Consider the following 24,364-nt stretch of genomic DNA (forward strand, 5'->3'; position numbering starts at 1 on the left):
TTTGATGAATGTGCTCCTTCAAACAGCATGAAAACTTTAAAATTTCATTGTAGGACTAAATTGATGAAAAGTAACTATTTTGCATTCACATCCTTGAATCGTTAAAAACGCTGCCACCACCAACTGGGATTTAAAAAAAAAAAAACAAATGCCAAGGGAAACGTATATCAGGTGATTATCTCATCTGTTTATATAAAATATTAAAATGTAGATGGGTTAAATCCAAAGAGCTTGGTAATTCCCTTCTCTACGATCCAAAATTGTATCCAAGTGGCTGTTACTCAAATAAGCTATTCCATTTGCCCTATAGTGTACTTCTCTGAGTGAGTCCCCTTTAATCTTGCTTTGGCAAGATTGATCATAGTTATAAATCATTCAACCTCTTGGCATTGCCAGCATTAGTCAAAAGGCACCACTTCTCTCTACCCCTTCCATTTATCTGGCTAGAAATCATGGCTTGCTTTCTTTGCTTGCTTTTCTTGAAATACCCTTGTCAACACAGTGAAAGTGCTATTTCAAAGATGTGTAGAATTTTCTATATTCAGGACATGATGGATGAGACTTCAAAATTGTTGTTTCCAAAGGAAAACCACGGGAGACAAAACCAATCATATATACAAGAGAGTGTTATTCTTTATGGGCTCTATAAATCCACTGACACAGGCTTCATACAGCACACACGAACGAGCCATTTAGGTGGAATAACGGGAGTGTTTTTTAATTGCAGGCCTTAAGGCTTTTCTTAGGACATACATTTGGAAAAAAGGATGTGAGTTGTGTTGACAGTGTTCTGAAGACTTATTAATTTATGCAGTGTTGGGGAATTCTGCATAAATCAAAATGTGCTAATCCAACCAAGTATATGGCTATGATATGAAAGAAGTACAGTCTCTGGCATAAGAAAAAAGACGTAACCTTGAAAAGAATGGCATTTTCTTTCATACCTTCCTTCTCGTCTGGTTTACCCTGGGGTACCACACTAACATAACCAATGCCTAGAAGAGGAAAGGAAAATCAGACACCAATCCTAATTCTAGTTAGTGTTGGAATTATTCTCAGTTTGTTTGTTTGTTTTTAGTGAAATAATCACTAATGTCAGGCAATACCCAGAAAAATTGGAATTATTCCATGTCAATTTGCGATATAAAGTAGAATTTCTGTTGTCATCTTTACCAAGCGTAGCATAGTGGTCAGGGGCACAGTGTCTGGAGCCAGGGTGCCTAAGTTTGATGGCCAGATTTGTACTTTCCTATCTATCTTTGTGGCTTTGGGTAATTTGTTTAACCTCTCTATGCCTCAATTCTCTCTGCTGCATAATAAGGATAGTAATAGTATCTACTGCATCAGGTGGAAATTAAATGGTTTAATATACGTAGGTTCTCAGAATAGTGCCTGCGGTGTCGTAAGCACTATGTAAATGTTTAATACTACTGCATTGCATCAGTATTATCTAATTTAGCAGGGACATTTTATGCTCAAAGTATGCGAGGAGTCTCCAGTGTAAGAAAGGCCGTGGTAATACTAACACTAATAATCTGTACTGCAGTGATTGCATTTCATCATTCCGCATAATCTAGGTTCAATGATCCATCAACTACTCCTTTTACTCAAATATTTACTGAGGGCTTCCTGTGTGCGCGTTCTGTAGTAAGATAAAAGTGCACGCTCCCAATCTCATAAAGGAGACCAATACAAACGAATAGTTGAGATGTGATGTACTAAATGCTAATGTAGAATTATACCTCAGGTAGATTGGTGGGAGAAAGGATGGCTTTAGAGCAGAAAAGTGGTTTCGTTTTTGCAGGATAAGGAGGTGTTTTCCAGTGACCAAGGGAGAGGCAGGCATCTGGGAAAAGGAGCCAGAAAATCTAAAAAGAGATACCAAAGTGAGTTTGGGGAACGATAAATGATCCAGTATGGATGGAGTGTAGGAGGCATGAAGGATTAGAAGTTGAGTTAGAGGCTATGTCCTAGATTAGCACTGTCAAGATCAACACCTCAGGTGTCTCAGGGTTTGTTCCTGCATTAGCCCACCAGCAAGGGCTGGCCTCTTGTTTTTTGATTTTCTCAGAATTAGCTCATATCTGACTCTTAAAGATGCTGAGCATTTAGTCTCCTTGAGTAGTTTTTGCTCAGCCTGATATTTACCGGTTGTCCTTGTAGGCAAGGTTTTGCCCCCAAGAAATTAATAAGTGACAGGATTCCTTTTAAGCATGAGAAGAGCCTGCATCTCATGTCCCTGCCTAGCTACATCCCATCCAAAGTCGAGGTGTCCTTGGCACTGTAGCAGCCATTAATCCCCAAATCCTAGTGCTATCCTTTCTGATCAGATACTATCTAAGGACAATTTTTTAAAACATTTAAACTCTAAACATCTCCTTTATATCATCACTTAACACCTGTATTAAGCAGTTGCGATTGCAGAAGACTCTGTCACAGAGTCTGAACACAAGCAAAAGACCCCCAGCCCAAGTCCCCATATTGCAGGGTAGATCTGGCCCCAGCCTCCTGCATCAAGTTTGGAGATTCACATTTTTAAAACTCCAATCTCAGCTGATGCATGAATAGTAGAGTTGGGGAATCCTGTCCCCAAACAGGCTTCAAAACAGCAGGCAGAGTAGCTAGGAGTTCAGAGTCAAAATCAAGTTCAGTTCCCATCTCACCCTCTTGTTAACAGTGATCTGGGGTTAAATATATTGAGAATTTATTTTTTATTGGTAAACAATGGTATCAATAATATGTATCTCACTGTGTTATTGTAAGGATTGAGAAAGTCTGGATAGTGTAAACATATACCTCTTAGCACAGTGCTTTGCACAAAATACTCAATAAAAGGCTGCCATTGCCACAAAGCCGATGGAGATTTGATCTCTAGCTGGTGTCCTTTTCCTTTAAATGCCCTAAGCTTCTTTTTATATTCCATAGCTGCTCTTGGCCTCAAATAAAGGTAACTTTTTGGCTCTTTGATATCCTGGGGTTGCAGGGAATTTTTCACCTTTCCTTTAAAAACATGGTGCCCTATGCAACCAGCAGTATTTGAATAGGTAACCTATCTGGATAACCGTTCAATGAAGCTTGAGGCCTATTCAAGCAATCACAAATGCCAGTCTGGTATTTTGTGTGGTCCTGCATAGGAAATAGGATCAGGTTCTCTGATGTTCTGATGACCAGGCTCTGTCTGCATCCATCCATCCATCCCTCTGTCCCTCCATTTGCCCATCCATTCCATTTTGGAGGGCTTTCAAACAAGATAATCTCTCACTGTGCTTGTGTGTGCTCAAAGTGACTACACATGAAGTAATCTCCCTGAAATTATTTCATCTCATAGAGCTCATTATGTCTGAAGGAAGCGCAGAAAGTGAACTCCTAGGCCAGACTTCCAATTTATGCCTTTGGTCAAGGATAATTGAAATCTTTTTACTTCATCGTCCTGTGAAGTACACAAACATTTCATACGGAAAATCAAGTTAAACACATTATTTCATCCCTCTTGGGGGATTTTCCTGGAGAGGTGAATGGATAGATGAATGAATGGGTGGACTGAGAGGTTCTAAGTACTCTACTAAGTACCTAGGTACTGTACTAAGTACCTAGAGACAAAATTCCAGAAATATGAAGTCAATAGGGTATACTCTTTCAAGGAATGTACAGGCTAGTATCTAGTGGATGAGAGAAAGAAATGAATGAAGAACTACATACAGAGTAAAGGAATCTGTGAGACCCAGTATAGCCAGGGGATTCAGGTATTCTTGAAACAGTGATGCTAAAAATAAGATTTTCAGAACAGGGAGATTGTACCTCTCTCCAGATGGAAAAATGGACCAGCTAAGGGAAGAACTTGCACAAGTGCAGAGATATAAAACGAGAAGTATTTGGTGACTTCAGATGGTTTAAGCATAAACATACAGTGATTGAAGTAGTCACAGATGACAATGGAGACATGCAGTCCCAACATTTTGAGGGATTTTGTGTATTAATAAATAAAGACCATAAACTTTATTCTGAGAGCTATTCAGAATTTCAGAAAAAGTGGCAGCATTAGCCTGACGTTTTAAATCCAAAGGAAAAGTCATGAAGAATGGATTAGAGAGAGCCCAGGCTGCAGTCAGGGAATCCAGGAATTTAGACAGAATGCAGGAAGGCCTGAAGGTAGATGATTGCAATAGGAACAGAAGAGAGATGTATACAGAAAGGCATAGAATCTGTAGGACTTGTACTTGATAGGTTTTGAGAGATAAGCTAAGGGAGGGGTCTGTGATGATTCCTAGTTTCCACCTTGGGCTTCCTTAATAAAGAGAATGAACCCAAGTATGACTTGCAGTAAATCTAATTATCTTTGGTAATCAGTTCCAATAGACATTTTAACTTATGGGTCTGGCGTTTAGTTGAGTGGTCTGAACTGGAGATCCAACTATTTAGGGGTTATTTTGTAAAGTGATATGTGAATCTATGGGGGAATCACTCAGGAAGAGAGGATTAAATGAGAAAATAAGATCAGAGGAGCCTCAGGGCACATGGAGATTTAAGAGGCCAATGGAGTCTTTGAAGTTTGCTGAGAAGAGGCCAGAGAGGGACCAGGAAGGCCATGGTAACCAGTGTTACAGAACTTAATGGAAAAGTTTCAAAGAATACATGATCAAAATCAACTAAGGTAAGAACAGAAAAGAACAGAAAACATCCCGTGGATGTCACGGGAGCTAGCTCCATGAAGTGGTAGGACTGAGAGTTAGAAGGGAAAGGATTGACAGCTATGGAAAGTGAAATTGAGATTCTTCTTTTAGGATAAATAAGGGAGAGGGAGGAGAAAAAAACGAAGATTGTGGAAAGATTATTATCATCTTCCCTGGTAACCAATATACTATTTAACAGTCTTTCCTATTAGGAAATTTTTTATGTCCAACTTAGTACATCCTTAATTTTTTCAAGATAAAAAAGGTTAATGTCATAATTTTTTTTTCTGAACAAAATTTGCTAAGTAGCATGCTTACTACACAGATATGGTTTGTTTATTTTTAAACTACAGTAACCATGGCAAAAAAGAAATTTGAAAATGATTTCCATTCATTGGTGTTGGAATTATTACAAGTACCTATGTAAACATTTTAACTAAAAGAGATTTGTGTTGCCATATGTTTGGATATCCCAAAGGAAAAATTTGATCCCAAGGGTTAGTAACATGGGAAGGCAGTTGGGCTGTGTGTGAATTGGGATTTTTAAATGGTTAGTTCTAAAGCTATTCCAATAAAACATGCTTTCTAGTATGCTAAAGAAACTTCTATTCTATCAAACAGATTTTCCATATTGACATGTGGTATATTTATCCACCTGTTTAACTTTTGTTACGTTCTTCAATAAGATCTTAAAAATTTCTTTATATGGGTCTTTATCTTTCTTGTTAAATTCTAAATATTTTAGTTTTTTTCTTCTAACGGTAAATGGGGACTTATGTACATTTACTTTTCTAATTTATCAGTCGGGAAGGGAAAACTATTTCAGAACATTTATCTGGTACACCTGAATATATCTTGTTATTAATACTAATTATTTGGGGGGAAGCTTCTTGAACTTTCTATTTGTACAAATTATATTAGTTGCAAATAAATATATGTTTACCTTTAAAAAAATGCTTTCTAGCAAAACAAAGAACCAGACAGAATACAGTTAAAGACAAATGTCATTTGGAATGCCTTCTTTAAATGTTAGACATTTTAGCAACATCTGCTGTGAAAGCAAAACAGTGAGAATGTAAAATCTCTTTGGGAAAGAAGACTCACAAGGAAGCATGATCAGTTAGGCCACATCTGGCATGAATTACTTTATTAATTTTCTTTTATTTACTAGTTTTTATTTGACAGCTGTGATACTTTTTTCCAGAGCAGAAATCAGTAAAGCCATAATTCTTTTCCCATCTGTGGTTCATTTTCCTCTTAGAAGAGACACAGGGGGCTTAAGGGGAAGTTGCTTTATGTTCTGCTATATTTGCAATCCTTGTTTTGTTTCAGGGGCCTCCAGGACCAGGAGGAGAAGCAGGGAGTCCAGGCCATTTGGGAAGCCAAGGAAATAAAGTAGGTCACATTCTTTAAGCCCACCAAAGCTAAGGTTTTCTCCTCAAAGTAAGTGTGTCTGGTTATATTAGCCAGAGCCCTTTCAACACAAAGGAGAATATCTTATTGCCCCTACACCCTGGCTTAATTCTTAGAGAGCCAACAACATCTAAGGACGTGGGTGTGGACGACAATGAGGTCAAGAATTCCAGCTCAGCATAATTTCACGAGGGGCTACACCCAATCTTAGCCTGGGGGAACCTCAGGGAAGGAGGACTGTTCTGGGACAGGCCTTCCTTTGACCTTCTCTTTTTCCTTCTCCTCCTCTCTTCTTCTTTATTTGTTTCCTCCCATGCATGTAAACCTTTGCTGAACACCTTTAAAGACAAAGTCACTGTACTGGCATTCTGTTGGACTAGAAAGTCAGTTTCAGGAGAGTCGAGCTCTTTGACTGTTTTGCTCACTGGTGCATCCCTAGTACTTTGAACGGTTCCTGGCACATAATTGCTTAGAAAATATTTGCTTAATGAAAGAATTTCTGAGTTGTATAATAAAGATGACATGGAGTCAGTCCCCACAGAATTTAGAATATTTTCAAGACAATAATCTATGACATAAAGTAGTCCAGGATACGGGTCTGAGAATGGAGGTTAAAATATAGTGTTTGTAGAAGTATTTCCGGGCTGGGGAAAGAGGCATCATAGAGGATACAGACTTGGAGCAGATCTTAGAAGATAATAAAGACTTTGGCAAGCAGAGAGGAGGCATGGAGGGTTTCAGGGAGAAGAAATCACGTGAAGGAAAGCACAGAGTTGGAAAATCCTGGGAAGTGGGTATTTGGGGAAGAAGATGATCCTGTCTGGTAGGCACATAAAAGACAAAGTCTGTGGTCACTTGCTTTGTTAAGTAGCAAGTACAGTGCTATTTATAATTTTTTAATGGAGTGTATGAACACAGCCAGACTTGGGAGGATTTTGAATAGGACACTCAGTGTAGAAATATATGGAACGCTGAGAAATAGGAAGCTAGGAGACTAGTGGGTACGTTCTCATAGTCTCTAAGACAAGCAACAATTGGATGATGTAACAGGGTGAGGACAGGAGGAACTCATCATGATTCTGGAAGACTCTTCTAGTAGGAAACTAAGGTATAAAGAAGAGGGCTACATGATTTGTGGGCTTACTGCATGCGTGTAGCACCATCCCAGAAGCAGGAAAGTCATGAGAAAGGGCAGTGTAGGAGTGAAGGGAACCACTTGGTTTGGAGAATAGAGGAAAAGAGTTTATGGCTGGTCAGAGTTGTAGGTTTCAGAGGCATTTGGATTCTTAAAAAGACTCTTAGTGATATCTATTTGTAAGAAGGGTAAGGGGAGACCATCATTAGAAAGGAGGGGAAAGAAACAGAAATGCACACTGGGTGCTGAGAAGAAGAGTTGAAGAAGGAGAGGTCAATTGTATCAGCTAGTGCAGAATAGATAAGGGGAGTGCAGAATAGATAAGCTAGTGCAGAATAGATAAGGGAAGCCATTGCTTATGGTAGCTAAGATGCTCCAAAGAATAGTTTGAAATGTAGCATTTGAGAGAAGAGGAAAGAAAGGGACATAGCCTACAAAGAACTGAACAATGCGTTGGAGAGGAAGAAATGGATTCAGGGCTATAAACTACTCTTTGAAGAAGCAAGACTTGGGGGCAGGGAGAGGGTATTAACCACCAGTATAGGACTGATTGAAGCTGGGTATTTGTTTTCAATGATAGGAGAGACTGTAGTGTGCATCTGAGCAGAGAGAAAGGAGAAGATCGAAGATGTCAGAGTAGGTAATTAATGGGGAAATTTCTTGACACAGAGGGTGAGAATGAGAACATGAGAAGAGAGGCTAGCTTTGTTATGGAGAACTGCTAAGAAGGGCTGAAGTGGTGGAGGCCAGCGGTCAAGTTGTAAGGACTATTGACTGGAGGGCGAAATATGAGATATGTGGATGACAGGGATAATCAACTCCAACAGGAAAGGATTGCTAGAGCATGCCGTGTAGCAATAGTGCTCTGGAAAGGAAAGTTTGGAACAGAAACAATGCTGCCTTCTTGCCCTTGGGGAAGGCTGCAGGGGAAGTGGTGTCACTGATGAGAACCAATTATCTTACAATGAGGTAGGATGTGTGTTTGTGTGCAGCTTCATGGATGCATAGAGGTTTGCTTGTGAGAAGAAAGCAATCCATTGGATGAAACAAAAGGGACCAGGAGATAGGTCGGCAGGAATGGAGAGCTCCTTGGGCCAGTTATAGGTGAGAGTGTGGAAGGAGATAGATAGGAGCAGGGTAGTTGTGCCCAAAAGATCGTTATTAATAACAGGGACTTTTAAAGACGAAGAGGCAAGAATTTGGAAATAAGTACCCTCAAAGCAAACCCAAATCCTTTGGCAAGTCCCAAGATAAATTGAGTCCTCTGGATTCATTGTCAACTGAGATGAGCCCCGAACACTTAATCCTACCTTACTCCTACCTTACTACAATAAGCCCAAGTACCCAGGGACACAAGCAACTTACTGGTTAATTCTGGGCTCAACACCTGACTGTACCAATAGTAAAAGTGACCCCGTTCAAGCCATTTGGCTTCCCTTGTTTCTGTACCTTAAAGCAGATGTTCTCAAATTTCACTGTGTATAAGAATCAGCGGAGGGGCACCTGGTGGCTCAGTCAGTTAAGCGTCCAACTTCAGCTTAGGTCATGATCTCACAGCTTGTGAGTTCCAGCCCTACCTTGGGCTCTGTGCTGACAGCTCTGAGCCTGGAGCCTGCTTCAGATTCTGTTTTCGTCTCTCTCTCTGCCCCTTCTTGGCTCATGCTTGCTCTCTCTCAAAAATAAACATTAAAAAAAAATTAAAATAATCAGCAGAGAAGCTTATTTAAATAGGCATATTCTTGGGCTCTAATACGAGAGACCATACCAGTGGGGTCCAGGAATTTCCTTTGCATGTGGACCTCAGGTAGTTGTGAGGCAGGTGGCCCCAGAGCTAACTTTAAGAACCACTACCCTGAAAGAAAGGTGATCTTCTGCTTCCCAGCCATGGAACCCAACTCTGTATTACTCTGAGTTCAGTGCTAGTGGACATTTCTCCATTTGTACTTCTCACACTTAACTGGTTGCCTTTCTGTCTTTAAAAATGACTTAACCACTCCCACTCCCAAAGTGTGGGCTGGGTACATTTCCACACTCCTTTCTAAAGAGTACATTATGGGAAAGACAGGGAATGACTAGATAGTGGAGAAACGTGACCAACACTGCCTCAGCCAAATGGTCAAGGTTAACATCAATAGTGATAGCCGTGTTGATAGAATGTTCTCTTGTTATGTTGTAATGAGAATGGCACTTTACCTCTGTGATCTTTACCCACTAAACCCGTAAAATCCACCGTAATCATGAGAAAGACCCCAGTTGAGGGACATTCTACAGAATACCTCAGCAGTACTCCTCAAAACCGTCAAGGTCCTCAAAAACAAGGAAAATCCGATAAACTGTGTCACAGTCTAAAGGAACTTAAGAAGACATGATACGGTATCTTGGATAGGATCCTGGAAGAGAAAAAGGATATTAGGTAAAAACTTAAAAAAAAAAAAAGCTGAATAAAGTATGGGCTTTAGTTAATAAGAATGAAGCAGTATTCATTTATGCATTGTGATAAATGGGCCCTACTAATGTAACTAATATAATGCTAACAATAGGGGAAGCTAGATGTGGAGTGTATACAAACTCTCTGTACTACCTTGCCATTTATGTAAATCTAAAATCTAACATCTTTTTTCTTTTCTTTTTTTTTTTCTTTTAAGAAAAGGAGTTAACCTTCTTTTGTAGAGCTGTGTTAACTTTCCCAAGTAGCTGGACTTTACTCAACGTAATCCTGAGATTGATTTATAACCCACAGTAGATGGTCTACTGGTCAGAAGTCAGAAACAATTGCCATGAATGTCGTGCTAACTTGGTTATCTTGATTAGCACTTAAAACTAGATTAAGAAGTCTGTTGTCTTTGCAGCAGCCAGATGATTTGATGGATCATCTTGGAAAACAGTTTTGTTAATTTTTTAAAACAGTACAGAGCTTCCTCTTTGACTCATGGTAAGACATTTCCAAGGGTGCGGTTCATGGTACTGAGCTGCCAAGATGGCAACTTGCACTAAACAATGTATCAGTCTTGCTGGGACTTCATTTGTCAATGGAGGAGACCTCACTAGACAACAACAGCCAAATCCTTGCATTGCTTATACAACTCGCAGTCCTGACCACAAAGCCATTGTCACTGTGTTCGATACAATGACATGGATGCAGTTGTATAATTAACTATTATCTAAGTACCGTCACTGCTCATTTCCTTTATAAAAAAATAATAACAAGCCTGACAAGGACACATTTCACTGTTTTGTTTGACAGGGAGAACCTGGAGACTTGGGAGAAAGAGGACCTATTGGCCTCCCCGGACCTCGAGGCTTGCCGGTTTGTATTTGATCCCTACTTTTGACGTGGCCCTTGGAATCTTTTAGTTCAATAGATATCACGTATGGTTCTCTGGGGCATGTATTAAAGATACCAACCCAGTCTAGCTTTTAGCTTTCCAGAAACTGAGATATTATCCTTAACTTGGATTAGTTCCTTTCCTAAGGTGGCCACTTGCCCGTACCAAACACCCTGGCCAGGATGCTTTTAAAGCCAAATGATAAACTGGACAAAAACGTGTCTTGAGCATCCCGTAACCCTTCTTCTATCCTTTCCACCCATCAGAACCTGTTCATCAGAAACCCAGCCCACCCTCCCCCAGAGCTCAGGACTTGTCACAAAGACCTTCTGCAAGGGTCTGACAGTAGCCATTGACCAAGAATTTAGAAGGCCTTATTTTCATCTAGCAAACTGAAAATGGATTAGAGCTAATGGATTAAAAATACAGGTGTTAAACAGAAGCACCACTACCTCCTTTTATTGACATGACTGTATGCCTCAAATTTTCTCATTCGGTCCTCATAATAACATCATGAGTGGTTATAACTTTTAGTTCCATTTTACAGATGAAACAAGTGAGACTAAGGGACAGTGCACGGTCTATATCTGTCACTGAGAGTTATCTTTAGTGCTACTATCACCAAATGTCAGTGGCCAGCTCCAGAGGAAGTATCTGCTTCCTAATTTCTCCTAATCAAACCAAAAAACCGGGTGTCTTGTTTTCTTGTGGATAAGCCTGCCTCCAGTCTGTAGTCTCGGATGTTTGTAATTAATGCCTTTGTTTACAGGGCGATGATGGCCCTCCAGGTTATGGCAGCATTGGAAGGAAAGGAGCAAAGGTAAGACACATTGACTGGAAGCTGAAAATTTTCATTTATTTTTTATGCTTTTTTTAGGTTTGTTGGGTTGTTTTGTTTTGTTACATTTAAGAGGGAAAAAAAGCAGTGAATAGGGCAGTCTTGGATATTTAGAGATAGATTTTGATAACTTATTTGCTGATATCCCTTGGAGAATGTGGTAGAAGAAAATACAATTTGATGGTTTAAGGCACAGGCAACAATTGAAACTTGAAATTAATTTTCTGTTCTCTGTAGAGATGTGCAGCCAGAGCCTGACTTTTTACAGCCTGAACAGTGCCTCTAATCTCAGCAGCTCTGTGCTTGAGTTTACTCAGGGAGGCATTCCAAAATTTGTTCTCTTAATCTGTTTAACCATTAGTGAGACATTTCACGGGGCCTTTTTAACGTGCATTGAGCCAAGCAATAACTCAAAAATAAAAACTTTTAACTTTGTATCAGAATTATAACTTTATATTTTGAATATTTAAGGATCTGGAAGTAAGATAAATTTACAAAACCAGTGATTTCTGTATATAAATAATAACCACTTAGAAATCATAATAACAGTATCCACAAAAAGATTATGTAGTTAAGAATATCCCTTCTGCAAAATATTTGAGACCTATGACAAATAATTACTGAAATATAAAACTTTACTAAATGGAGACATACCAAAGTCTTGTTGGAAAGTCTAAAACATTATAAAGGATCAATTAATTCCAAGTGAAATCCCACTATGAATGGCGCAAGAGACTGTCTGGAAAAATAAACCCCAAAAAGCTAAAATTTCTTTGAAAAAAAAAATCACCAATGAATGAGGCATTTCCAGTGAAATTTTCTTTACAGAATAATTGAAAACAATCTCAATATCTGATAAAAGAGAAATATTAAGTAGCTAATAGCATTAGAATATTCACCCTCTTTAAAATGAATATATATGAAGTTTGTAGTTATGTAAGAAATTAGAAAAGAATACTTATCCCAATTATGCTAAAAAATGCATTTTGGAGGGCTTAAAGAAAAAATGACTAGGGGCACCTGAGTGGCTCAGTTTATTGAGCGCCGACTTCAGCTCAAACTATGATCTCACAGTTTGTGGGTTTGAGCCTCACATCGGGCTCTGTGCTGACAGCTCAGAGACTGGAGCCTGTCTGATTCAGATTCTGTGTTTCTCTCCCTTTCTGCCCCTCCCCTGCTTGTGCTCTGTCTCTCAAAAATAAATATTAAAAAAATTTTTTAAATTAAAAAAATAAAAAATACTCTGCCCCTCCCCCGTTCATGCTCTGTCTCTCTCTGTCCCAAAAATAAATAAACGTTGAAAAAAAAAATTTTTTTAAATAAAAAATAATAAAATAGGACAAAATATTTTTTTTAACTTTTTTTAATGTTTATTTTTGAGAGCAAGAGAGAGAGACAGAGCATGAGCAGGGGAGGGGCAGAGAGAGAGGGAGACCCATGTCTGAAGCCGGCTCCAGGCTCTGAGCTGTCAGCACAGAACCCGACGCAGGGCTCGAACTCGTCAACTGTGAGATCATGACCTGAGCTGAAGGTGGATGCTTAACCGACTGAGCCACCCAGGCGCCCGAAAAATAAGAAAACAGGACAAACCATTTCTAACGGTTAGTTCTGGGTAGTGAGATTTGAGTAATTTTTCTTCTTTCCATTTTTTTCTATTTTATATATGTTTGAGGAGATGCTACATTTAATAATCAGAAAATAAACTTCAGTTTAAATCATTGTTTTTTCATCAAGTGGGGATTATCAGACATCCTCAATTATAGTCTATGGACTAAGTAAGGTAAACAGGGAACCCAGAAAACAAATGATCACATTTAAACTCTAGGTTTCCCAAATTTCTCCATTGAGACACTCGGCCATATTACCAGCTGTCTGTTATGTATCTCCAGTAGAAGGAGAGCTGCTTTATAATTCCTCAGATGTGTGCATTTATCCACTTAGGTTGTCATGATATTTTGTTACAGTTTAATTTAGAAATTGGAGCTAGTTTCTCAAATAATGTTGTAACATTTTCATTTATAGTTGTTTTGGCCCTTCGCTGATTCAGAGATACTAAAACCAAATGAGGCAGCAGGCAAAATCGAAGTCAGGGCAAACCTACATCAGTGATACGTATATTAATTTTCCATACTGTTAATTATAGGGGCAAGAAGGATTTCCTGGAGAAAGTGGACCTAAGGTACCGTGCACTTCATATTAAGTAGAGATCAATCAGAAATACTCCTGAGGCTGTGAAATGTATCCTAGGATGATAGAAAAATAGTTAATGATCAATGAATAAAAAGAAACCTTTATGAGGAAAAGGGGGGAGAGAGAGAAGCAGGCTTTTTTTTTTAAATTTCATTTCTAGTTTTTAAATTCATAAGTAAAGGAAAAAAATAACCTTTATTTTTCTTCTCACATGGACTCCTTCCCCTTTATCATATGTGTTTTCTTCTTGGCTCAAAGGAAAGTAAAATGTAAAGAAACTCAAAACCTGCCTTCACCTGGCTCGGTTTTTCCAATGTGATTACAGATCACCTTCTGATAATAAGTTAGTAATGATGCCCTCTACCTTAAAGCTTTCACTTTTGCTAGAAACATTTAGTGAGTTCAGTAAATGCCAAGTTCTGTGATTCGATCAGGGAGCAGAATAAAAAGCACGGACAGTTCATGTCTCTGAGCTGACTATGTTGTGGCTGGAAAGAGGGAGGCAGAGTAAAACAATGAGGCAGCCCTGTGCTGTGTAGAGAGCCATAAAACGGGGGAGGGGAGAAAGGAGGAGGGGGAGGGCAGACACTTCAGAGAAGACTCTTGAAGATTAAAATGTATATGAAAAATGTCTTCGTGTTGGAATCAGTTTAAAAACACATTGAGATGTGGCTCTTGGATTTTAATTACCATTTTATTTTTCTGAACTTAATTAGGGTGAGACTGGGGACCGTGGTGGTCCAGGAGAAACTGGACCCAAAGGAGCCAGAGGCAAAACGGTAAGCATCTTAGATTCCAAGGTCTTACAACCTCGGCTACTTTGAGAAGTCCTTCCCATGCTTTTATACTCATTTGAGTTGTTACTTGTTCCTCAAGACTTGCAAAATGTATGTGTGTGTGTGTGTGTGTGTGTGTGTGTGTGTTGTTAAGGCATACCTGGGGAAGGAAATGGATATATGACTCCTCCTTCAATGCCAGCAAGAAGGCAAAGATGTATATGCTCTTAGTGAACAAGTTCACCCATTCTGGCTGCCAACGTACCATTCTTTTTTTTTTTTTTTTTAAGTTTATTTTTGAGAGAGAGAGAGAGAGAGAGACAGTGTGAGTAAGGGAGGGGCAGAAAGAGAGGGAGACACAGAATCTGAAGCAGGCTCCAGGCTCTGAGCTGTCAGCACAGAGCCCGACGTGGGGCTTGAACTCATGAACCGTGAGAGATCATGACTTGAGCTGAAGTCAGACACTTAACCAACTGAGCCACCCAGGCGCCCCTTCATTCTTAACACTGGAAGTAAGACTTTGTTACAGGAATCCTCATAGTCAAAAATTTGCACTGGAAAATATGGTCAGTTTCATCCTGTCTCCCTGGCAGATTTAGTGCAGCCTAAGGCCCGTTGGCGTCTTGTTCTTCACTATTAAGGTTTTGTTAAACTACTTTTGATGAGGTATTTAGCTTAATACCCATTTAGCTTAAGAGAGTATGTCTTAATTTTTATGAAAAAGTGTTTACACTTTTTCATAAATGAAAGGACTGAATATGTCCTTATTATTCCATAGGGAGGCTTGGAAATTTCCTAATGTCTTGTGTCCAGCATAGCTCATAGGCATTGGCATATTTGGGTTCCAGCGGGTTAAGAATGGATTTTTGCATTGGTTGACTTTTTATATCTCCACTGTGTATAAATGACGTGGCTGCTTTGAGAAAGAGAGATTCTTCTGATCATTGTCTCTCAATAAATTTCTTTGTTTTTTTTTTGTTCAGCACAGCACTGACTGGGTAAATTGATCTTAACACCATATTAATTAACAGGAAAAGAAAAACAAAGTCTGATATAACTTGATACTTGAGGTGGTTTTCCAGTTTTGTCACTGTGGTTAATTTTATCCTGATATGAGTTTTTATTAAGCACAACAGCTTTATGTACAGAGATTGGGTTTTTTTAGGGGGAAAAAACCCCACTGTTTAATTGCCTGCTCTTCTAAGGGATTGTGTGATGGCTTGTATGCTCTCCTATGTGTTCATTCTCTTTTGCATTACACTTGGCCATTTCTACCTCTATGACTCTCCAGGATTTGAAAATTTTTATTGAAATACAATTGATATACAATATTATATTAGTTTCAGGTGTGCAACATAGAAATTACATAGATTACAAAGTGCTCACCATGATGTATAGTCACCATCTGTCACCATATATTATTACAATATTATTGATCATATTTCCTCTGCTGTACTTTTCATCCCTATTACATATTTATTTTATAACCGGAAGTCTACCTCTTAAGCCCCTTCACCCACTTCACCCACCCCTCTACCCACCTCCCCTCTGGCAACCACCAATTTGGTTGTCCCTTCTATCCATGAGTCTATTTCTGCTTCTGTTGTTGTTTCTTTGTTCATTTGTGTTATTTTTTTAGATTCTACATATAAGTGAAATCCTATGGTATTTGTCTTTCTCTGACTTACTTCACTTAGCATAATAACCTAGAGTCTATCCATGTTGCCACAAATGGCAAGATTTTCTTTTTATGATTAACATTCCACTGCAGTATATACACCATCTTCTTTATCCATTCATCTGTTGATTGACACTTAACATTGCTAAGGATGTTTATCTTTTCAGATTACTGTTTTTATTTTCTTTGAGTAAACATTCAGAAGTGGAATTACTGGGTCATATTGTGTTTCTATTTTTGATATTTTGAGGAACCTCCATACTGTCTGCAACAATTTACATTTCTACCAGCAGTATACCAGGGCTCCCTTTTCTCCACATCCTTGGCAAACTCTTGTTGTTTCTTATCTTTTTGAATCTAGCCTTTCTGGTAGGTGTAAAGTGATATCTCACTGTGGTTTTGATAGTCTTTTCCCTGATGATGAATGCTGTTGAGCAGATTTTCATGAGTCTGTTGGCCATCTGTATGTCATTTTAGAAAAAAAAGCTGTTCAAGTCCTCTGCCCGTTTTTTTATCAGATTTGTTTGTGTGTGTGTGTGTGTGTGTGTGTGTGTGCATGTGTGCGTATCACATCTTTATCCATTCGTCTACTGATAGACACTTAGGTTGCTTCCAAATCTTGGCTGCTGTAAATAACGCTACAGTAGTGGCGCCTGGGTGGCTCAGTCGGTTGAGCATCCAACTTCGGCTTAGGTCCTGATCTTGCAGTCTGTGAATTCAAGCCTCACATCGGGCTCACTGCTATCAGTGTGGAGCCTGCTTCAGATCCCCTGTCTCCATCCCCCACCCCCCCGCCTTCTCTCTCTACCCCTCCCTCTCTCTTTCTCAAAAAGAAATAAACATTAAAAAAAATAATGCTGCAATAAATACAGGAGTGCATATACCTTTTCAAATTAACATTTTCATTTTCTTTGGGTAAGCATCCGTGAATTACTGGGCCATATGGTATTTCTATTTTTAATTTTTTGAGGAACCTCTCTACTGTTTCCTACAGTGGCCGCACCAATTTACATTTCCACCAACAGTACACCAGGGTTCCTTTTTCTCCACATCTTCTCCAACCAAAACTTGTCGTTTCTTGTGTTTTTGATTTTAGGCATTCTGACAGGTGTGAGGTCATATCTCCTAGTGGTTATAATTTGCATTTCCCTGATGATGACTGATGTTGAGCATCTTTTCACATGTCTGTTGGCCATCTGTATGTTTTCTTTGGAAAAATGCCTATTCGAGTTCTCTGCCATTTTTTTTTTTACCAGATTTTGTGTGTGTGTGTGTGTGTGTGTGTGTGTGTGTGTGTGTGTGTGTTGAGTTGTATGCATTCTTTTTTTATTTTTTTTTATTAAATTTTTTTTTCAACGTTTATTTTATTTTTGGGACAGAGAGAGACAGAGCATGAACGGGGGAGGGGCAGAGAGAGAGGGAGACACAGAATCGGAAACAGGCTCCAGGCTTTGAGCCATCAGCCCAGAGCCTGATGTGGGGCTCGAACTCATGGACCGCGAGATCGTGACCTGGCTGAAGTCGGACACTTAACCGACTGTGCCACCCAGGCGCCCCAAGTTGTATGCATTCTTTATATATTTTGGATATTAACTCCTAATTGGATATACCTTTTGCAAATATTTTCTTTCGTTCAGTAAGGTTGCCTTTTCATTTTGTTGCTGGTTTCCTTCATTGCACAAAAGCTCTTTAGTTTGATAATAGTCTCATTTATTTTTGCTTTTGTTTCCCTTGCATGAGGAGACAGATCCAGATTAGTGCCTATGTTTTCTTTGAGGAGTTTTATGATTTCAAGTTTTACATTCAGGTCCTTAATCCATTTTGAGTTTATGTTTGTGTATGGTATAAGAAAGTGGTCAACTTTCATTCTTTTGCTTGTAGCTGTCCAATTTTCCCAGCATCATGTGTTGAAAAGACTGTCTTTTCCATATTGTATATTCTTGCCTCCTTTGTCATAGATTAACTGACCACATAAGCATAGGTGTATTTCTGGGTTTTCCATTCTTCTGTATTGATCTATGTGTCTGTTTCTGTGCCAGTATCATACCATTTTGATTACTATAGCTTTGTACTATATCTTGAAATCTGACATTGTGATGCCTCCAACTTTGTTTTTCTTTCTCAAAATTGCTTTGGGTATTGAGGGTCTTTTATGGTTCCATATAAATTTTAGGATTACTTATTCTAGTTCTGTAAAAAATACCACTGGTATTTTCATAGGGATTGCACTGAATCTGTAGATTGCTTTGGGTAGTATGAACATTTTTAACAATATGAATTCTTCTAGTCCATGAGCATAGGATATCTTTCTACTCCTTGTGTTTTCATTTTCTTTCATCAGTGTCCTATAGTTTTCATAGTACAGGTCTTTCACCTACTTGGTTAAATTTATTCCGGGGCATTTTATTCTTCTTGGTGCAATTACAAATGGGATTTTTTTTTCTTAATTTTTCTTGCTGCTACTTTGTTATTAGTGTACAGAAATGCAAGGGATTTCTTATATTTTGTATCCTGTGACTTTACTGAATTCCTTTATTTTCATAGTTTTCTGATGGACTCATTAGGGTTTTCTGTATCTAATGTCATCTGCAGATAGTGACAATTTTACTTCTTCCTTACCAATTTGGAGTGCCTTTTATTTCTTGTGTGATTGCTGCAGCTCAGATTTCCAGTACTATGTTGGAAAAGGTGGTGAGAGTGGACATCCTTGTCTTGTTCCTGATCTCAGAAGAAATGCATTCAGTTTTGTACCACTGAATATGATGTTAGCTGTAGATTTTTCGTATAAGGCTTTTATTATGTTGAGGCAGATTCCCTCTAAACTTATTTTGTTGAGAGTTTTTGTCATGAATGGATGCTGGGATTTTGTCAAAGCTTTTTCTGCATCTATTGAGATGAGCATATGATTTTAGTCTTCATTTCATTAATGTGTTGTCTTGATACAACAACTTGATTTATTTTATTTGTGGGTATTGAACCTGTCTCACACCCTGGAATAAATCCCACTTGACTGTGGTGGATGACCTTTATAATGTATTGCTGAATTAGAATTGGTAATAGTTTGTTGAGAATTTTTGCATCTATATTCATCAGGGATATTGGCCTGTAATTTTCTTTGCTTGTAGTGGGTTTCCCCCCCACACCCCAATTTTGGTATAAAGGTAATGCTGCCCTCATAGAATGAATTTGGAAGTTTTCCTTCATCTTTGTGTTTTGGGATAGTTTGAGAAAGGTAGGTATTAAATCTTCTTCAGATGTTTGGTAGAATTCACCTGTGAAGCCATCTGGTCCTGGATTTTTGTTTGTTATAAGGTTTTTTTTTTTTTTAATTAACAATTCAATTTCATTACTGATAATTGGTTTGTTCAGATTTTCTTTTTTGATTCAGTCTTGGAAACAATATGTTTCTAGGAATTTATTCATTTCTTCTAGGTTGTCCAATTTGTTGGCATATAATTTTTCAGAGTAGTCTCTTTTGATCCTTTATACTTCTGTGCTGTCAATTCTACCTTGTCTCTTAATTCTAATTTAAGTCTTCTCTCTCTCTCTCTCTTTCCTTGATGGGTCTGGCTAAAGGTTTATCAGTATTGTTTAGCTTTTCAAAGAACCAGCTCTTAGTTTCATTAATGTTTCCTATGATTTTTTTTAGCCTCTATTTCATTTATTTTTGCTCTGGTCTTTATTATTTCCTTCTAACTTTGGGCTTTGTTTCTTCTTTTATTTTCTTGTTCCTTTACGTATTGGTTAGATTATTTATTTGAGATGTTTCTCTTTTATTGAGGCAGCCCTGCATTGATATAAACTTCCCCCTTAGAACTGCTTTTACTGCAACCCAGAGACTTTGAACCATTGTGTTTCCATTTTCATTTGTTTCTAGGTATTTTTTTTTAAGTATGCATGGTATGATTTCAATTCTTGTACACTTATGAAGGGCTGTTTTGTGACCCAGTATGTGATCTATCTTGGAGAATGTTCCATGTGCACTCGAGAAGAAAGTATATTCTGTTGCTTTGGGATGCAGACTTCTAAATATATCTGTCAAGTCCATCTGATCCAATGTATCATTCAGGACCCTTCTTTCTTTATTGACTGTGTGTCTAGATGATCTATCCATTTCTGTAAGTGGAGTGTTAAAGTCCCCTGCAATTACCACATTCTTATCAATAAGGTTGCTTATGTTTGTGAGTAATTGTTTTATATATTTGGGGGCTCCTGTATTTGGCGCATAGACATTTATAATTGTTAGCTCTTCCTGATGGATAGACCCTGTGATTATTATATAATGCCCTTCTTCATCTCTTGTTACAGCCTTTAATTTAAAGTCTAGTTTGTCTGATAGAAGTATGGCTACTCCAGCTTTCTTTTGACTTCCAGTGGCATGATAAATAGTTCTCCATCCCCTCACTCTCAATCTGAAGGTGTCCTCAGGTCTAAAATGAGTCTCTTGTAGACAGCAAATAGATGGGTCTTGTTTTTTTTATCCATTCTGATACTCTGTGTTTTTTGGTTGGCGCATTTAGTCCATTTACGTTCAGTGTTATGATAGATATGGTGTAGAGTCATTGTGATGTCCGTAGGTTTCATGCTTGTAGCGATGTCTCTGGTACTTTGTCTCACAGGATTCCCCCTTAGGATCTCTTGTAGGGCTGGTTTAGTGGTGACGAATTCCTTCAGTTTTTGTTTGTTTGGGAAGACCTTTATCTCTCCTTCTATTCTAGACAGACTTGCTGGATAAAGGATTCTCGGCTGCATATTTTTTCTGTTCATCACATTGAAGATCTCCTGCCATTCCTTTCTGGCCTGCCAAGTTTCAGTAGAGTCTTATAGGTCTCCCTTTATATGTTGGAGCATGTTTATCTCTAGCTGCTTTCAGAATTTTCTCTTTATCCTTGTATTTTGCCAGTTTCACTATGATATGTCGTGCAGAAGATTGATTCAAGTTACGTCTGAAGGGAGTTCTCTGTGCCTCTTGAATTTCAATGCCTTTTTCCTTCCCCAGATCCGGGAAGTTCTCAGCTATTATTTCTTCAAGTACCCCTTCAGCACCTTTCCCTCTCTCTTCCTCCTCTGGAATACTAATTATGCATATATTATTTCTCTTTAGTGCATCACTTAGTCCTCTAATTTTCCCCTCATACTCCTGGATTTTTTATCTCTTTTTCTCAGCTTCTTCTTTTTCCATAATTTTATCTTCTAGTTCACCTATTCTCTCCTCTGTCTCTTCAATCCAAGCCATAGTTGTCTCCATTTTATTTTGCAGTTCATTGATAGCATTTTTTAGCTCCTCCTGGCTGTTCCTTAGTCCCTTGATCTTTGTAGCAAGAGAGTCTCTGCTGTCCTTTGTACTGTTTTCAAGCCCAGCGATTAATTTTATGACTATTATTCTAAATTCACTTTCTGTTATATTGTTTAAATCGTTTTTGATCAGTTTGTTAGCTGTTGTTATTTCCTGGACTTTTTTTGAGGGAAATTCTTCCGTTTTGTCCTTTTGGGTAGTCCCTGGAGTGGTGGGGAACTGTGGGGCACTTCCCCTGTGCTGTCTTGAATAACTTGCGTTGGTGGGCGGGGCCACAGTCACACCTGATGTCTGCCCCCAGCCCACCGCTGGGGCCACAGTCAGACTGATGTGTGCCTTCTCTTCCCCTGTCCTGGGGGGTGGGGATTCACTGTGGGGTGGCGTGGCCCGTCTGGGCTACTTGCACACTGCCAGGCTTGTGGTGCTGGGGATCTGGCGTATTAGCTGGGGTAGATCCGCAAGGTGCACAGGGGTGGGAGGGGCAGGCTCAGCTCGCTTTTCCTTTGGAGAACCGCTTCAGGAGGGCCCCGCGGCACCAAGAGGGAGTCAGACCTGCCAGAGGGATGGATCCGCAGAAGCACAGCGTTGGGTGTTTGCGCAGTGCAAGCAAGTTCCCTGGCAGGAACTGGTTCCCTTTGGGATTTTGGCTGGGGAATGGGCCAGGGAGATGGCACTGGTGAGCGCCTTTGTTCCCCGCCAAGCTGAGCTCTGTCCTCCGGGACTCAGCAACTCTCCCTCCCGTTGTCCTCCAGCCCTCCGGTTCTCCGAGCAGAGCTGTTAGCTTATAACCTTCCAGATGTCAAATCCTGCTTGCTGTCAGAACACACTCTGTCCAGCCCCTCCGCTTTTGCCAGCCAGACTCGGGGGCTCTGCTTGGCCGGCAGGCTGCCCCTCCGCCCCGGCTCCCTCCCGCCAGTCCGTGGAGCGGGCACCGCCTCGCCGCCCTTCCTACATGGGCCTCTCGTCTGCGCTTGGCTCCGGAGACTCTGTTCTGCTAATCTTCTGGCGGTTTTCTGGGTTATTTAGGCAGGTGTGGGTGGAATCTAAGTGATCAGCAGGATGCGTGGTGAGCCCAGCATCCTCCTACACCGCCATCTTCCCAGGATTCCCTCTAGGTATATATTTTTTTTAATTTCCTCTTTGATTTCTTCAGTGACCATTGGTTGTTTAATAGCATGTTGTTTAGCCTCCACATATTTATGTTTTTTTCCAGTTTTCTCGCGATTGATTTCTAGTGTCATCCCATTGTGATTAGAAAAGATGCTTGATATAATTCCAGTCTTCTTAAATTTTTTGATACTTGTTTTATGGCCTAATGTAATCTGTCCTGGAGAATGTTTATAGCACTGCAGTTCATGGCTTCGGGGGTGGGTTTTCTGTGGTTTCTGTCTCTCTTCCATATCTCCTGCCGTTCTTTGTGGTCCCTCCATCCTTTGTTGTGCAGATGTTCAGTCAGCCCTCAGTTCTTCAGAATAGATTTCTCTGTAGGTAGGTGTAGATTTGGTATGACCTTGGGAGGAGGTAAGTTCAGGGTCTAACCATGACACCATCTTGGACATATCTTGCCTGTGTAGATGTTATTTATATAGGTTTTAGGGATAAAATAAAGAAACTGCTCTTTCCCTCCATCCTGCTACTCCTAAGAGGACTGCATCTCAGCTATAATTCTTTTCCTCATACATGTTTTTGAATGACTATCCTTTAAACATTAGGCTCTCAAATATAAATGACTGATATAATTAGAAAAATAATTAGAAAGACTTGCAAATTAATCCACATGTCATCTGCATTGAAATCTCTCTGGATCCTTTCCCTTAGCTTTTTAATGAAATAGTTTACTCTTGAACATTGGAAGCATGCTAACAAGTTCAGCTGTTTGTTGGGTTCTTGTCCCCCAATGCCACATTAATCATTTTTATAAAACAATGAACCAGTGGGAAGCATGTGAACTTTTTCTTTTGGACTCTGATTACTTGAATTTCCTTTTTTCCCCACAATTCATCACTGTTTGTAATTTATTACTTCACCTGCCGAGCTGCTTTTCCCATATCTATGTGAATATTTCTGTATTTGAAGTTGAAGTTTAAACACTGAAAACCTCCAGGTTTTCCTTCTGAAAAAGCTGAAGTTTTGATTGGTTGTTTTGCCTTAAATTTTGAGTGCCTCTTCAGCTTTCTTTGAATGATTACATTTTTAGTTTTCTAAATTTTCATCTTGTTTTTTTTCCCCTAACTGAAGGATTTTCTTTTACTTTGCCATGATTTTTTAACCTATCTTATTTTATTTTGTGTTTATATGTGTGTTTGTGTGGTTATTTTTTTAATCAGGTTGACACATGTACATACTTTAAGGTAGGGTGTCTTAACCTCAACACTGTTGACATTTTGGACTGCATAATTCTTAGCTGTTGGGGATGTCCTGTGGATTATAGGATGGTTACCAGCATCCCTGGCCTCTACCCACTAGATTCCAGTAGCACTGCCCTTCTCTACCCTGCCCCAATATGGCAGCCAAAAATGTCTCCAGGCATTGTCAAATCTCTCCCTTGAAGGGCACAAAATTCTCCCTAGTTGAGAACCACTGATTTAGAGAGTCAAATATAATTTTATAAGGCTTCTGATGGGAAAAAAATGTCAATCCCTCTGCCCCTTATCTCTTTTTTCTCTCCTATTTTTTCAGCTTGTCTTTTTGCTCTACTTTCTGCGAGATTTCTTTGACATTATTTTACGATGTTCCCTTCATGATTTAATTTTCAAGAGCTTGTTTTTGTTCTCTAAATATGTTTTATACTATCCTCCCTTGTTTCATAGCTGAACATCTTCTCTTATCGTTCTGAGGGTATAAATTAGTATTTTCACAGTCGTCTTTGCCCAGCATAGTCTTTTTCCTACAGTTTGTGTTTTTCTGTTTTGATCTCTATTTCCAGCATGTCTGGAGAATGGGCTATCTCTTCCTATTTAAGAATTGAAGACCAAAAGGCTCATTGGAAGCCCCAAAGACATTGATAGAGCTGGTCAACAAGTTTTACTGAAGAGTGATCTG

The 24,364-nt window shown here is 39.2% G+C and overlaps 1 protein-coding gene across 1 annotated transcript in view; it reads left to right on the forward strand.

The window, feature by feature from the left end:
- The window catches only part of COL6A6 (collagen type VI alpha 6 chain), a 169,662-nt gene that overhangs the window by 102,864 nt on the left and 42,434 nt on the right, over positions 1 to 24,364 (forward strand). The window contains exons 24-28 of the mRNA XM_040480168.1: positions 6,003 to 6,065; positions 10,463 to 10,525; positions 11,314 to 11,364; positions 13,526 to 13,561; positions 14,289 to 14,351. Coding sequence (XP_040336102.1) covers positions 6,003 to 6,065; positions 10,463 to 10,525; positions 11,314 to 11,364; positions 13,526 to 13,561; positions 14,289 to 14,351 — 276 coding nt within the window. The remainder of the gene's footprint in view (positions 1 to 6,002; positions 6,066 to 10,462; positions 10,526 to 11,313; positions 11,365 to 13,525; positions 13,562 to 14,288; positions 14,352 to 24,364) is intronic.

The sequence above is a fragment of the Herpailurus yagouaroundi genome, unplaced genomic scaffold, assembly GCF_014898765.1.
Source record: "Herpailurus yagouaroundi ecotype Mexico unplaced genomic scaffold, PumYag 159, whole genome shotgun sequence".
Classification (NCBI taxonomy): domain Eukaryota; kingdom Metazoa; phylum Chordata; class Mammalia; order Carnivora; family Felidae; genus Herpailurus; species Herpailurus yagouaroundi.